At 39.5% G+C, this 15,926-nt stretch overlaps 1 protein-coding gene across 1 annotated transcript; it reads right to left on the bottom strand.

The window, feature by feature from the left end:
* Nucleotides 1-755: 755 nt before the first annotated feature.
* LOC121666948 (cysteine-rich venom protein-like) lies at nt 756-8,363 on the bottom strand. The gene is made up of 8 exons (XM_042032970.1): nt 8,302-8,363; nt 5,927-5,988; nt 4,952-5,083; nt 3,638-3,728; nt 3,065-3,210; nt 2,397-2,491; nt 1,517-1,605; nt 756-1,323 (listed from the first exon to the last, which is right to left on the bottom strand). The coding sequence occupies exons 2-8, from the start codon at nt 5,984-5,986 to the stop codon at nt 1,196-1,198; spliced, it is 741 nt and encodes a 246-aa protein (XP_041888904.1). The 5' UTR covers nt 5,987-5,988; nt 8,302-8,363; the 3' UTR covers nt 756-1,195.
* Nucleotides 8,364-15,926: the final 7,563 nt, after the last annotated feature.

Genomic DNA, 15,926 nt, shown 5'->3' with positions numbered 1-15,926 from the left:
ATCAAGGCTACCAGAATTAGTAATTGATATCCTGGAAACCATAAATTTCCCTAATTTGACACTCTTGATTTCTTTATTATAATGGTGATTTGATCAATAGAAACAGGATGAAACAATAGAGGGGAGGAAACCACTGCCAAACTGTTTCTATAGGTAGTGATTATTTGTTGGGCCAATATTAGCTAAGAAACTCTGTGCAAGCAAGTGTTAAAATCAGGCCAGACTAGCCCCAGAACTTTAACATCTAATAAAAGGAGATATCCTTTAAACAGGTAGAAAAATGAAATAGAAATGCAGGTTCTTGGCTGGGTATTGCTCACCCTCTTGTGTCTTTATCTAGAATTGCAGTCTTGTGGAGAAAATTATTTTTACAGGCCTAAAATAGAAAGGGAAGGTGCTAAGTGGGTTCTGCCCTGCTCAAGGCCGGTTTATGTGATTCAAGGGCTATGGAAAACCAGGACCCTTTGAGGAGCAGCTGGAGGTCTGGTGGGACACCGCAGTAGGGTGCAAGGTTAGTGGGAAAGAGCCACATGAATGAAGTTATCATTTATCACCTGCATGCACAGATGTAGCAGAATCTCTGTGATTAGGTCAAAGTCAAACATACAACATGTGCCTCTTATTTTGCCTCTACAAAAATTACATCCCTTTTTGATTTGTATTTCTTTTCCTTTCTCATCCACACTCCCATGAAGTATAAAAGAGCCTCAAAATACCCATAAGGAATTTTCCAAATTAAAGAAAAACCACACCCCTTGATTTATAAATAACTTTAATTAAAATCTCTGTTTGTGAACTGGTGGTAAATCATGTGTTTATTGAGCAGGAAGACATTCCATTGGCAATCAACAAAAAGTTAGCAGAAGAAAGTTTAGTGGCATTTAACGAATTATGCAAAAAAACCTGAAGTGTTTTAAAAGTGGGTTTCCCATTAAAAAGAAATAAATCAGTGCCAGATCCACTGCAAGGAAACCCACAAAGTAACATTAAGCATGATTTCTACAAAACCTAAAATAACATCAGAGGTTATTTTGAGCTACTAGTCTAATTTAGGACTGAAGTAATGGTCAGATTTCAGATAAAATTGTTACCTATTGGTCAATATGAGCAGATGCTCTTTAGTGAATAAACTTTACAGGGAGTTCTACTCTTTCCTTATAATCTCACAGCAGCTGTAATGACATCCAGCAGGACTTTAGATGATTTGAGTGGTGCATTTGCAGCTTGCAGGACACTCCTTCTTCACCAGTGGGTGGCTACAGCCAAACAACATTTTCAGATTTTTGCAGTTTCCAAGGAAGTCTTGATACTTACAAGGGTTGGCTAAAATAAAAGAGAGAGGAGCAAACACATGAAAAAACACATGAAATATTATTTGGAAGCCCTGATTTGATACTTCTGCATTTTCCAGAAATTCCAGTTGTTCATGTCTGTATAAACTTTGTACTTTTGCTCTGCTGTTAAAATGGCTTGAACATTACAGAATGCCTTTTTTAAGGAGAATGGAGTGACTTACTGCAAAGTCCTTTGTCACAGTGGCCAGGACAGTCAGCACACTTTGGTCCACTTCTGTAAGGCATAGCTATTTGCATGGGGTTATTTCCTCTGAAATTTGAAAGAGTTACGAGACAAAACAAGATCAACATGAAGCTCTGAGCCATTAACAGGAGTTTGTTTTTTATTGCAGTGAAAGGCATCCAGAAGTTTTTGGATAAAAGTATTTTCATAGGCTGTCATGTTTTAGTTTCAGATATTCATCCAATACAAAAAATTTGATTTTAAATAAGAGAGACAATAAGGTTTAGAGAAACAAGATTAATTGATTATTTGCATTTTATAGCATTATCTGTTAAAAAAAAAATTATATGCTTCCTAGCTCTGCTTCTCTAATAGATTTCAACTGATTGAGGTAACCATACAATCACAAATCACAGACTGGTTTGGGTAGGACGGGACCTTAGAGATCACTTAGTTCCAACCCCCTGCCATGGGGGGGTTGGGAGATCACTTCATTTCAACACCTTCCACTATCCCTGGTTTCGCCAAACCTCAGCAAAACCATTCTGAAATGCAGTCCTTTACCTCTGTGAATATTCATTTGCTCTTGGATTTCACTTTGCACCTGATTTTCTTCTTTATGGTCAAAATTACAGCATGATTTGTGCCTGATCCCTGATTCTGACAGAGATAAGCCCTTGTTTGTCTGCTGAAATCTCCCTACATGCAATAAAATAAATACTGATATATTCCACATGCTGTTAAAAACCCGCAATTCACATTGGTATTTTCAAAAGTATAAATGGTTAAAGTAGATTGCAATTGTTTTATCCTATAGCCAAGGATGTTTTGGAAACATATCCATAATCATCACAACTGAGTGAGAAGGCAGTACGTACGCGGGGCAGTATTGGCAAACGTAAAAGTACTTGTACGGGCCTGTGGGACAGTAGGAAACTCCACATCCCACCTTGTAACTGTTGTACCAGATTAGCTGTAGGATAAAAACCAAACACATTATTTCAGAGTCATCCCTCTTGAATTCTCATTAGAGAACCTCAGAAAATAACAGAACCAGAAAATAACTTTTTCTTTCATTTTTTCTAGTCAGCTTTTACGTTTAAAGTTTAGCTGTCAGAAAGAATACATAGAAAAATGAGTTTCCTCCAGTTACCAAATGTGTTTGAACACAGTGTCTGGCAGGACACTAAAGTTGAAATTCAAATATTTTCATCACAGCTATTTTGCTTTGACACTTCTTAATAATGTATTTCAATCCCTGCACAGAAAATATTTATTTCTGAATTGAAGATATTTCTAAAAAAAGGTTTTTCTACAGAATAATATTTCTCTTTTGAACAGCTCTTCCAAAATACTGGTTCCATTGCCTCCTAATTAGATGGAAAAGAATTTTAGCTTATAATTCATCTTTGGATGAGAGTGTGAATGATAGATAATAGTTTGATGACACTGATAGTTTTTTTCTGATTACAAATAACTCCCAGCTGCCTTAAGCGTACTCCTATAATTCTGGTGTACCCCTGCAGTTTGTTTCAAGTCTCCATACCTGAGTGTAGCTCTCAACATTGACATTTTTCGAGATTGCTCCATATCCATACTTGAAGTTGGAGGACTGACTGTACCACACTTGAATTGCATCAGCCCATGTTCTTGGGTAGGATGACAGCAACACATTCTCACCACAGGTGACACCTGGAGAAGAAGTAAATCTATTTCATTAGGAAAGAAGCAAACTGTAGGGCGGGAGGTGGGACAGAGGGGCTGTAGCTATATTCTTTAAAAAATGCCTATGATGCCAACCACTTTGCCCTGTGATTTTAAGGAGTTCCAAGTTGTCTTTCAGAGTATTCATCTGACAAAAATGATGTTTTTGTGTTTCATAATCACAGACTCACAGAGTGGTTTGTGTTGGAAGGGACCTAAAGATCATCTTGTTCCAAGCCCGTTGCCATGGGTAGGGACATCTTCCACTAGACCAGGTCCTAAAGTGGTATTCTAATAATCTTAAAAAGCTATTCTACAACAGATTAAAAGTCATCCTTATTTCTCTTTCACATTCACAGGGGTCATCTGCAAACTGCCATTAACCCATCAGCTCAGGCTCCACCTTTGTCAGTACCATTAATAACTCTCTTGTCTCTTGGACTGATTTTCATCCCACACTGACTTGCCCATTTCTGAGCATTTTTGGCAGCTTTCTCACTCCACACCTGAAAGACACAAAGGAAGAAGTATCCAGGTCATAAATAGGTTGGTGCAGCCCATGAGAAGAGGAAGAAAAACACAGGAATGGGTGTTGAGCACTAGATGCTCCCGTGGCCCTCCACAGAAAGAGGAGGAGTTGTGCTGTTTTACTCTCCTGGGGCACGGGAACCACATTTCTTCAACTCTTAAAGGTGTCAGAACAGGTTATTCTGCACAGTTCTGTCACACAGTCCCAATCTCCAGATGGTGCAGATTAAAGGGGTTTTTATAACTTACTGCTGAGCTCTTTCAGCTTTGTGTCCAAGTGAACACTGCTGGGTGCACTGGACTAAAAAGTATAAAACTGATTTTCAGTCCAGGTGCAGCTGAGTTGTGGCGATTGATATCAGCTGGGCTTTGAACCTGAGGAATGTTTGCAGGCCTTGCTAGGCAGGCTTAGCCACAAAGCACTGACCAGCTCATCTGCTCATGGGACAGGGATAACAAGGAATATCAGGGGTGACAGGGATGGGAGAAGTTTTGCAGATCTAGATCCCTTTTGCCCTCCTGACAGTGTGAGATTCAGAAGCTGCTGCTCGGGCTCCCGTTCCCCCTTTACTTTGCGTGCTCTTTCCTTCATTCAGGGCTTGTGTTTCTCTTTTTAGAATCAGAGAATCATGGATAGTTTGGGTTGGAATGGGCAGTGAAGGATCATCTAGTCCAACCCCTGTGCAATGAGCAGGAACATCTTCAACTGGACCAGGTGGGTCCAAGCCCCGTCCAACCTGGCCTTGGACACTTCCAGGGATGGGGCAGCCACAGCTTCTCTGGGCAACCTGTGCCAGGGCCTCACCACCCTAATCATAAAAATCTTCTTTCTTTATTTAATCTTAATCTACCTGCTTTTAATTGAAAACCATTACCCCTTGTATTATTGAAAGAGGCCCTGATAAAGTGTTTTTCCTCATTCTTATAGACCCCCTGTAGGTACTGGAAGGGGCTCTAAGGTCTCCCTGGATCCTTCTCCAGGCTGAACACCCCCAGCTCTCCCAGTCTGTCTCCAGTGCAGAGGTACTCCAGCCCTTGGAGCATCTTGCTCGCTCATGTTGAGCTTCTCATCCATGAACACCTCCAAGTCCTTCTCATCAGGCTGCTCTTAATCCCTTCGTTCCACAGCCTCTTTTGATGCTGGGCTTGTCCTATCATTTCCTTTAAGGGAAAAGCAGACTAGCTGTAATTCATGGCTCACCATCTTCAGCATGTTCCTGGCTGTGGGAGTTACAGATCTCCGTATTTCATTGTGTAGCTCAAGGATCTGTTTTTCTTCTTGAGGCTTAAAATGAGGAAAGGAGAAAGCGTTCACTTTTTTATATGGAAAACCCTGGAAAAAAAAAACAAAACAGTGAAGGTCCCAGTTAACAGAAGTTTAATAGACAAGATAAATTATGAGCTTCTTGTCACTTTTGTTTGTCAACTGAATCTACCCCAAGAATTAATGTCATAAATTTTGTTTAACTTAAGACATTTATGGTGGTAGAAGTAACATCTCAGCCAGTTGTTTTAGGCTGCATCTATACTCAGGTAAAGGAGAGTATCAACTTACAACATGGTGCACCTGATATTTACTGAAGAAAATTTTAATTTTCTTTCCTAAAGTACTTGTTTCTTTCCATTCATTTGTAAGAATAAAATAATGAGATAAATAGCTCACATTCAAGTGCCCACTTAGTAGATATCTACATCTTACAAGATTAATCCTCTCTAAGAAGTTTATGAATCAGATTTCTGAAACTTAAATTATTTATTTATTTATGAAAAATGTCTTTTAAAAATTAGTCCTGTGAAGGGAAGAATATTTTGGTAGGCAGAATCACCAAATGATTTGGGTTGCAAGCTTAAAGAGCCAGTAGCTCCAAACCACCTGTCATATACATGGACACTTTCCACTAGACCAGGATGTTGCTCAACCAACACACAAATAATAATAATAATAATAATAATAATAACAACAATAATAATAATAATAATAACAGTAATAATAATAATAGTTATACAAAGTCTGTACGCAATGAGAGTTCGTCTTCAATGTGTTACATTAACATACTAACAATACTTGCACCCCTAAATTCTAAATGTCTAGAGATCAAAAGATCAGACTACATTAGGCCAGATATCTATACAAAGGAGTTAGATATGGGTGTTTTGTACAGATGAATGTTCTTACCTGTCCATCAAATTGGTGTAGCAGAGCAGCCAGGAGAAAAATTGCAGTTAGTAGATCCATTTCTATAGGGGGAAAAAAAAAATCAAAACCCCAGAAACAATTAGTCTCTGTTGCATAAATGTTATGGCACAATGTGGTATGTGAGCAAGATACAAAACTGCTGCAACGTCAAGCCTGAACAAAGAAGTTTATTTTAGTTGATCCTGAATATGGATGTGCTGAAACTGTGCACGGGCACGGTCTCCTACAGAGAGAAGACTCCACCTTGCATGGAAGCAGGGACTCTAAATATCATAAAGTTGTGTGTTACTTGAAACAGATGGTTCAGTCCCCTTTTGATTCCTTTATTCAAGACATCTTGAATTTGCAGCATTTCCTTCATGTTTGGCTCCTTGTGTGGAAAAAAAAGCCCATTAATGTGTTCAGTACTGTCACATCAGAATCCTTCTCAAGCATCATCTACAGTGAGATCTGGTGTTCTGGAGTGGAGCACTGAACACATGGGCTGTTTTCTCCATTTCTTTCCCTGCTCCCCATTTCCTCATTAAATCAGCATCATAATGGCTGAGGCAAACGGTGGTGATCACCCTCATGTTTCATCTGACACCTAGACACAAAGAAAACCTTCAAATACGATGTTATTAACAAATAATGTTGGCTACTGCACTCTGAGTCCTAAGGCACCTCATACAGTTGTACACAGACACTCTGAAACCACTCATATACACAGGACAATTTTTCTGCATGTCAGGAAATGCAAAAGTTATATAACTTTGTATTGATGAGAATATATGAGGGAAAATGTCTTTTTGGTTGTTAAAGAGTAAAGATGTGGAAAATCCCAAAGAAGACTAGCTTTGAGCTCAGCAGGTTACCTAAAACCAGACAGGCAAGAGAGAAATAGAGATAATAAAACCCAAAAAATATAAAAAGCCTTAGAGGCGGCCTCACAGAAAAACCCACGGTGTGAGCAGTACAGGTCAATAGAAATCTAGGAAATCCTGCTTGATAGGGAAACTATCATTGTAAAAAAAAAAATTAAATTGTCCCTCCTTTTGTTTAAAACCAGTATCTGTTGTCCTATCCCGTAATTCAGATATTCAGTCTTTATTTTCTTCTTCCTGTGATTTCATAAGGAAATCATTTGCATGAGGTAGAGGCAGGGATCTCACTGATATTAATGAAGAATAAATTCTTAAACTGAAAGGATATTTTTAGACAGAAGAGTTTTCTTGCCCTTACATGCAGAAACAAAATCTTTTTGGGACCTCCTGGATTAAGTGCTGCCACTGGAAACAATTTCTAGATCCAGAGTTAAAGTTGATTAAATACTACCGCACATCTTCGACTGCCAGACCTACTGTCCAATCTGCCTCTTGGACTAAATGTGTGGGGCTTTACTTTCAAAATCAAAAGATGATAGTTCCCAGATACAATTATCCTTCCCTGTCAATAGTGCTCAATCCACTAAGTCACTTCTATGCTTCTGACAAACAAATGCCAGCAATGCACTTTCAGGCAGCTCTTCTTGAAAACCTGAGGTTTCATGAAAATTTGATTGGGTATAAAAAGAGATAAAATAAACACTGATAGCTTCAAAACTAGAAAAAAAGAAGTTCTATTTGAAAAATACAGTCTTATGTTTAATCCTGGTGTTTCACTCCTCAGCAGAACCTTTCTCCTGGCATTTGATACAGCTTTCAGGGCATAGCAGGTTTGAAAGTTTGGAAGAGTGGGAATATTTTCAGTTACTTTAATATCTTTTTCCTCTACCTTCTTTAATTTACATCTTTAAATTTCATAAAAAAAAAAAATTCACTCTGCATTAAGAAAAGGCAATCAGCTTATTACATACTGTAATATAGATCAGACATTTTAGCAGCATATATACATGAAAGTTTGGACAGATAGTTAACATTTAGAGATGACCAAGTTATGAGTTGAGCTATACTTGTATATCCCAATACTCAAGTGAAATAAATTCAACCTATCAAAATAATTCAAAAGACATTAGAAAAGCATTTCCCATGACTGACCACCCTCTGAAAAATGGATTGATTTATATTCACATTTCAAGAATGAAGCAAGTGGGTCCAAGAGTTACATTTTGATCCAAGGAAATATGGGAATTAGACTCCAGTGAAGCCATTTTTCACCCCTACAGGTGCAAGGTGTGGTTTCAGAGCAGAAGATATAAATTATTTTATGTTCTTCCTCTGAGATACTATAAACAGACATTTTCTTTTAATTATCACATTTGGTACAACTTAGCTATTAGTTGCATTAACCTTTGTAGCACAATGCCCAATCAATACTGACCAAGAGACTCTACGGGTAAAATCCCTAAGGCTGAAATTCAATTCTGCATACATTACCTTCATCCACCAGAATCCTCCTGTATCTGAGGAAGTGGCAGGGGTGTGAGGCTCTCCCCAGTGCAGGGTTGTATATGTATATATATATATATACATTTTCCCTTTTTTTTTCCTTGTCAATATTTATTGCTGATAAATGACATCAGCTTTGGGCCTGCCCGTTGTGGAAGAAAGAACTTTTCTTAAGGAACAGGTGACTGAAAATGAACCAATAGAGCTGCATTGTTCTGGATTTTTTTTTTTTTTTTCTTATCTCCAGGGCAAGGAAAAAGAGAAGACAGAAGACCTGTCCTTTTGCAGAACTTCAACTTCTAGTCTGATCAGCAAGCTACAGTGCTAATGTGTTCACTAAATAAAAGCTTGAGTTCAGGGCTGTTGTTTCAAAGTTGTCTTTCCTGTCTCTGGCAAAAGAGTAGGATAAAATATTTTGAGGCACATACATAAGTGAGCAACTTCTTAGCTGTGCACAGAATGACCTGCACTGTGGGCAACACTGTGATATTTTCTTTCAAGTGGTTCCTGAACTTCCATTTGCTGAATAAAATATATTCTATTAGCTCACTGCAGCTGTGGCACTGGACATAACTTCTTACCAGGGCATGTATTGATAGGACAAAGGGGAATGGCTCTAAACTGAAAGGGGGAAGGTTTAGATTGGATATTAGGGAAGAATTCATGACTATGAGTGTGGTGAGACACTAGAAGAGGTTGCCCAGAGAAGCTGTGGCTGCCCCATCCCTGAAAATGTTCAAGACAAGGCTGGATGGAGCTCTGAGTAATCTGGTCTAGAGGAGGGTGTCCCTGCCCATGGCAGGGGGTGGAACAAGATGATCTTTAAGGTCCCTTCCAACCTAAACCATTCTGTGATTATCTGATTCTGTGATTATTGTACACATAACTCACTCCACATGTTGGTCAAGGTTAACTTACTGCAGAATGGCTGCAGATGTTGCACATTTTCCCTCTTCAGTTGAGAGATGTGTGGCATGTGCTCTGCTCTAGTGCAGCATAGAATGGTCAGGTTGAAAGGACCTTAAAGACCTTCGAGTTCCAACCCCCTGCCATGGGCAGGGACACCTTCCACTATCCCAGGTTGCTCCAAGCCCTGTCCAACCTGGCATCACTCAGTTCACATTTCCTTTTTGCAGAATCTTTGCTTTCATTTGCTTAAAAGGTAATATCACAACGGCAGCTTTGACAGGCCCTCATTGCCGAAACACAACCTTTCTTGCTTCCTTCCATGCAGTCTAGTGGCTATCAGAAGGCATAAAGCATCTGCACATCTCCTTATTCCCTTCTTGGTTCCCTTCCTCATCCTTGCCTTTGCTGGGGTATGTTGCACACTGAGCACCCTTTTCACCATGCTGGCTCAAGGTTGCTGCCCACAGTGCAAGTAAATATTGTCTCACCGTTTCCAGATTTCTGCAGAATTCCTGCAGCTGTCTGCTGTTGCCAGCATTTTAATACTGTATTATAATCCCTGTGTTGGAAAACATAGCTGCCTTTGTTCTTTGTTTGTATAGCGGGCAGCACTTAGGGGAAGTTGCCTCTGATAAGGTCTCCCATATCTTTCCATGTTCTGAGATAAGGGCAAAGGTACTTTTTTATCTGAAGTGCTTGTAACAATTTTGATGAAACCAGGGTTATCACCATCAGAAAGCCTCATAAGACACCTACCACAGTTATTAAGACTGCATTTCTATTGACTGTGAGGGGAGGCAGTCTAGCAGCTCCAGATTCCCAATGTCCTGGGAGATACTTCCATTCTTTTACCCCATCTACCATACTCAGCATTTTTCATTAATTCATTACAGTCACCTGAGTTTTATTTGTGCTGTTAAAGCAAAATTATGCTAGTGCAAGTATTTCTTTAAAGCATGCCCCACCTGTTTGAATAGTGAAAACAATTTGTTCTCTAAAGGATGACTGTCAGATATGCTGCAATTCATGGTCTGTGGGTGAAATAATTGGGAAGAAATAAAAGATTAATAAAACTGACATCCGGAACCATGGTACAAAGAACAATTTAGCGTAGCAATTGCTACTTCCTCATGTGGATTATCTGAAGGGGTGAGGTAATTTAATTAAAAAAATAAATTAAGAATTCATTCCATGGCCTTCTGCAAATGTATGAATATTTTTAAAGATAAATCTATGGAAAGTTCTTTAAAAAAAATCAGCTCGAAGGATTTGACTGTGGAAGTTCTCCTGCTGCCCTTGTGAAGACAAAAATCCAGTTTCTTCAATTCTTTGTTTCCACTGAAGTTAATGACAGCTAAAGTAGGGCTTTAGATTCCATACAGTTCTGTGTGGTTCAGAACTTTGCATAGATCTTTTCCTTGGCTGTACAGAACACCTTGCAGACCCGACTTTATTTGGCAAAAAGGAACATTATTTCTTCCACACAACCCAACTCACCTTCCACTCCAGATTGTTATCATTAGGGAGAGAAGCAACAGAGTCAATCAATCCAACAGATGCTGTCAGAGGCGGGCAGATGCCCCTCCAAAAGAGCCAGCCCAAGCAAAGGCCAGGCATGGAAATGCAGAAGTTAGGAGTCTCTTCAAAGGCTGTTGGACCACCAGGGTTGAGATGTTGGGCTTGCAAATAGGAAATTGTGATGGCAGCACTCTTGTAACCCCACATCATTGGTTTTGAATTGGAGGAGGCGTGTGCCCAGCCAGGGTGAAAAGCAGGTAGAGAAAGTGCATGCTTCTCAGGAAAACGCAGCATTCCATGTGTGCCTTTGGTCTTCAGCGAGCCAAGCTCCTCACCATGGCTTCTCTCCATCACCTCTCGGTCCAAGGGGATGTGCTGGTCAGGTCTCTGCCCTCTGTGGCACAGGTACAGTCTTTAAGGGTTGAAATTGGCTTTCAAAGGAGACATTTCAGGGACCTTTGCCTACAGGTGACCTCTAACAGCAGACCTGGAGGCTGGCAGTGTGAGGAGAAGCTGTGGCTGCCCCATCCCTGGAAGTGTCCAAGGCCAGGTTGGACAGGGCTTGGAGCAACCTGGGATAGTGGAAGGTGTCCCTGCCCATGGCAGCGGGGTTGGGAATGGAGGTTATTTAAGGTCCCTTCCAATCCAAACCATTCTATGATTCTATGACTGCAGTAAGTCTCCTTCTGTGATACTTTGAAACTTGAAACCTTTGCCTGTGTATTTATCACCAAGGAAAATAAACAAAAAAACCTAAATGAACCAACAGTAACTGCACATAAGCACTGTATATTGGAATAATGAAAAAAAAATATTGTTATCCAGAAACTTTTAGAGGCCTAGTCCTTCTCTTGTGCTCCCAGAAAGTGATCTGTAAAAAAAAATAGGCTGTTCCTTAGAGATGTTTTTCTATATGTTTCTAGAAAGTTTACAGCAAGGAGATTTCATGGTTTCCTTGGGTGATAAACATAATTATTTCATAGTACTACTATTCTAGAAGGCTTTTAAAGTCTAACATACAAAATTGCAGAAGGAATTTTGCATATGTGTGTGAAAGTCATTTTCATGAAGCCCAAAATGGATTAGTAAATGATCCAATCACTACAACCATACACTTCTCGTATCAAAGTTCAATACATGCCCATGCTCATGCTCTTTTCAATCTTTGCTGAAATGTGGCAAATCTGAGTAGTGTAAAAATGCATAATTGTTCTTTTTTAAGCATACAGAGATTGTCACTTCAGCTTCACCATTAGAACAACAGTATTTTTTTCAGATATGTCTTCCTCTGTGAGAGTCAGGTGTAACCAAACAGAAGCCCAGCTGATCCTTTATAACAAATCCCTTGTTTAAAATAAGCCTGGCCAACAGGAAACAGAGCAAACAAACCACAATGACTTTTCTTAGAATCCAAACTGACTTTTGATATAGGCAATTTATTAATTTTACTGTTTTTTAAAGGAAGTGAGAAATACACCCTTTTCTCTCTAAGTAATAGTGAAAGACACAAAGCAATGCAGACTCAAGCTATCATAGATAACTCGAATGTAATGATCATCTGGAGGCATTTGTTTTTTACTCATAGACAAAACAGGTTTTATGGGGTTGGCTTCAGTTTACATGGTTAACGACTTCAGACATTCTTGTTTGAGAAAAACAGGCTACACAATTTGAAGTTTTTCATTAATACCTCTTGGTTTCCTACATGTATTTGCTGGAAAAAGATTTTCTGTAATTTAGCGGTAGTGACAATGTGGGGCCTTCTACTGTGAAACCTTTTCAAAATTATGGGCATAAAATTAATTCCTTAAAATATTTATATTCCTTAAGTGCTTATATATGAGCATTTCAGCCTTTTCATGCATTTGACATAAAAGTAAAGCAGAAGGTTGGTCTTCTTTTGATGGTGTCCAGTTGGTAAAAATATCTTGAACTTTGTGTGAGTGAAACTTATGTTAAAATGTATTAGAAAACAGGAAAATCTGATTTCCAAGTCAGTGAGTCTCACATGGAGAATTCTATTGGACTGGTTGCAGTAAGCAAATGAGAAATATTGGGAGCTGTGAAAATAAGTATTCATAGACTGGCCACTTAAAATCACAGAATCCCAGCTTGAAGCGTCATTTGGAAATGACATTGCTGATTAAATGCAGTTTGACTCATAATAATTCCTGAACCAATTTGATTTGACCACAGACAAGCCTCTTTGTGGAGTGGCTTCTCACCTTTTTTTGTAGTGGAATAGATTTGATAACAGTCTGAAGCTGGAAACAAGTTGATAAAAGATGCATAACTACAGGGTATTTTAAATACACGTTCAAAGCATATCTTGACTGAGGTGGCTTTCTACACACCTCACTGAAGCTGAGCCTTTCCACAGCCTGACGTGAAGGAACTATATGGCTGGATGGGGAAAAAGGCAAGAGGGAGCACTTACTTGCTGGAAAAGGCCCTGAGGAAAAGTGCTGCAAAGGCAGACATAGATTCCCGGTTTCTGCATCCTGCAATATTTTTCCTTTTAGAGACATGTGATGTGATAGAAAATGCACACACAGTCCAGAAAGATGAGCCTAGAACACACTGTTCTGTAATGAACCACGGAAAAATGATTGCTAAGGAAAAAATATTTCATGATTGAAACCAATACATAACTTTTACAGCTTTCTGCTGCTGGAAAATATCCAGTTGTCCACACGACTATCGATATCTCAGTACACATGCTTGCGTTAGTGCTTTTCTATGGTCAAGTCAGGGAAAAGCAAATATGTGCAGTTCTTCATAAATCAATGAATAAACTCTTTTGAGATAAGTCATAAAATACACTTGAATTATACAGTTGTCTAATTAAAAGAGGGTATCTGAAATGTAGGTTTCTACTTCTAAGTTAGTTATCCCATCAGAAGGAGGGAGATCTTCTAGGTTAGTGGAGACCTAAGTCTAAATGCAGCAGCCTGTAAGGAGGCACTTGGCACTATCTCATATAAAACAAGATCTCCAAGACACCCTCGCAGTGCTAAGGATGTTGCAAAGTGCATATGGAAAACTTGAGCCTTTCCAGGTTTTAGCTGGAGCCCTGGCAGGATACACTGGGGAATGTCAGAGAGTTGTGGACTCACAACTGAGCTAAATACTTAGGGGAATATGAAAGGCTGAGAGAATTGGGATTGTTCAGTCTGGAGAAGAGAAGGCTCCAGGGAGACCTTAGAGCACCTTTCAGCACCTAAAGGGGCTCCCAGAGAGCTGGAGAGGGACTTTTGGCAAAGGCATGGAGTGACAGGACAAGAGGTCATGACTTCAAACAGACTGAGGGCAGGGTTAGATTAGATGTTGGGAAGAAATTCTTTACTCAGAGGGTTGTGAGTTGGCACAGGTTGCCCAGAGAAGCTGTGGTTGTCCCATCCCTGGAAGTGTCCAAGCCCAGGCTGGACAGGGCTTGGAGCAACCTGGGATAGTGGAAGGTGTCCCTGCCCATGGCAGGGGCTGGAACAAGATGATCTTTCAGGTCCTTTCCAACCCAAACCATTCTGTGATTCAGCAATTCTATGATTCTATGAATATTAATTGACTGCTATGCAGGCATTTGTGTGCAACCATGAAGCTATTAATTATATCTCTGAAATGTAAACTGACATCTAGATCCACTATCAAGTTACAATTATATAAATACTGTGACCCAGTTTTATTCTGTTCATCCAAACACTGACCTGATGAAGAGTACTTTGGGTTTTGCAGTGGCTGGCCCTCAGCTGTCACTGATGTCTGTCAATGTCCTTCACCTCCTATTGTTCTTTGATTCTATTCTTCATTTTCCCTTTTTCTGAGTTTGAACCCATATTTTCCCTTCCCTTTCACCCCATTATCTGCTCTCAAACTCCTCTCGGATAAGCAGTCCTTTCCTGATTCCTTTTCTCCCTTTGAACCTAGTTTTGCCTCTAGTGTATCCAAACCATGATATTTCTGATCATTCCCATTGCAATCTTGTCTGTATATGGTATTATTGACACAGTAAATGTGAGAGCCATTGCAACCCAAAGCAGCCCTGCCATTTTCCAGGTCACACTGATTGTATTTACTTTACCATACCCAGCCACGTGACATAATTATTCCACTTTAGCCTTGATTCTTCCAGTTGCAAACAAGCAGGTTCTTATCTTTTTGTGCCAGCAGTTTGCATACCAGAGCAGCAGAGTAACTTGTATAATATTTTTGTACGTAAAGGAAAATGTAAAAGTTTCCTTTTAAGGACTTTGACCATGAGGCCTCTTCATCTCACAGGCTTGCTTGATGGAAGTTTGAAATATTAGACGTGTTTTGCCATCAGCATAGCTTCCAGGGATTTATGCATTGCTTTTTCAATAATTCAATTCAAAATTTTTCCCTGGATCAGATGAGGTCAGTGGTTCAAGTGCTCCTTTAGTTCCTTTTTTTAGGCAGAAGTTCCATATCCATCTTCCCAATTTTCCCAATTCTCTAAATGACTTTTGTGTGATGATTTTCTTCATGAAGTTGGTTGCTAGAATCACAGAATTCCAAGGGCCCTTAAAGATCATATAGTTCCAATAGGCAGGGATGAGACCCACAGGTTTCTCAGAGCCTCATCCAACCTTGCCTTGAACACTGATCATGGTTCAAAGATTTGTTCAATTAGTTCTTTAAGTATTGGTGGTGAATTTCATCAGCCTTGACTGCCCCTCTGTCATCCCACTGTTCTGTTGTAGTGAAAACCATTTGCATGGACATTTATTGCATTTCATCTCTGTATGAGTAGGGGCTTAAATTTTACTCCCTGGATTATCCCCATTGAGGAGATAAATATAAAAAAATTTTACATTGTGACATTCTCATATGACAGACCTGCAGATTTCAGTCTCACAGACCTTTTTCTTGCTTGTCCTTTGCTCTGTGGAAAGCAAACACTTTGGGTCAGTGAAGTACCACTCCCACAGAGCCAGAGAGTGTTTACCAGGAAACTTGCTGTTTGCCAAAGTAATTTTTCTTTAATATTCCATATTGTACAAGCAGGGCATTTTTTCATCTTCTCTAAGGACACTTTTAGTGCCAAGCAACAAATCACAAGCTCTGTTCAGGTTATCAAAAAATCAAGTTAAGGTATATTTACCTTAAAAGAACATCATCATCTGAGAGCCTGAGTTTATTAGCAAATTACTACTGCTTTCCTTGATTTC

The sequence above is a fragment of the Corvus kubaryi genome, unplaced genomic scaffold (genome assembly GCF_017639235.1).
Source record: "Corvus kubaryi isolate FWS band 111438036 unplaced genomic scaffold, C.kubaryi_AGA036_p1.0 37354, whole genome shotgun sequence".
Taxonomy (NCBI): Eukaryota; Metazoa; Chordata; class Aves; order Passeriformes; family Corvidae; genus Corvus; species Corvus kubaryi.
The sequence above is the reverse complement of the archived record's forward strand: the minus strand, read 5'-3'. Positions and strand labels throughout refer to the sequence as shown.

Bases quoted from the DNA above. Each gene is read 5' to 3' on its own strand.
- LOC121666948 (XM_042032970.1), bottom strand. From the start codon at position 5,986: ATGGATCTACTAACTGCAATTTTTCTCCTGGCTGCTCTGCTACACCAA. The intron at 5,084-5,926 runs GTAAGAACATTC...TTTTTTTTCCAG, and splicing joins TACACCAATTTGATGGACAG to GGTTTTCCATATAAAAAAGT. The intron at 3,729-4,951 runs GTGAGCCATGAA...TGTGTCTTTCAG, and splicing joins CCAGGAACATGCTGAAGATG to GTGTGGAGTGAGAAAGCTGC.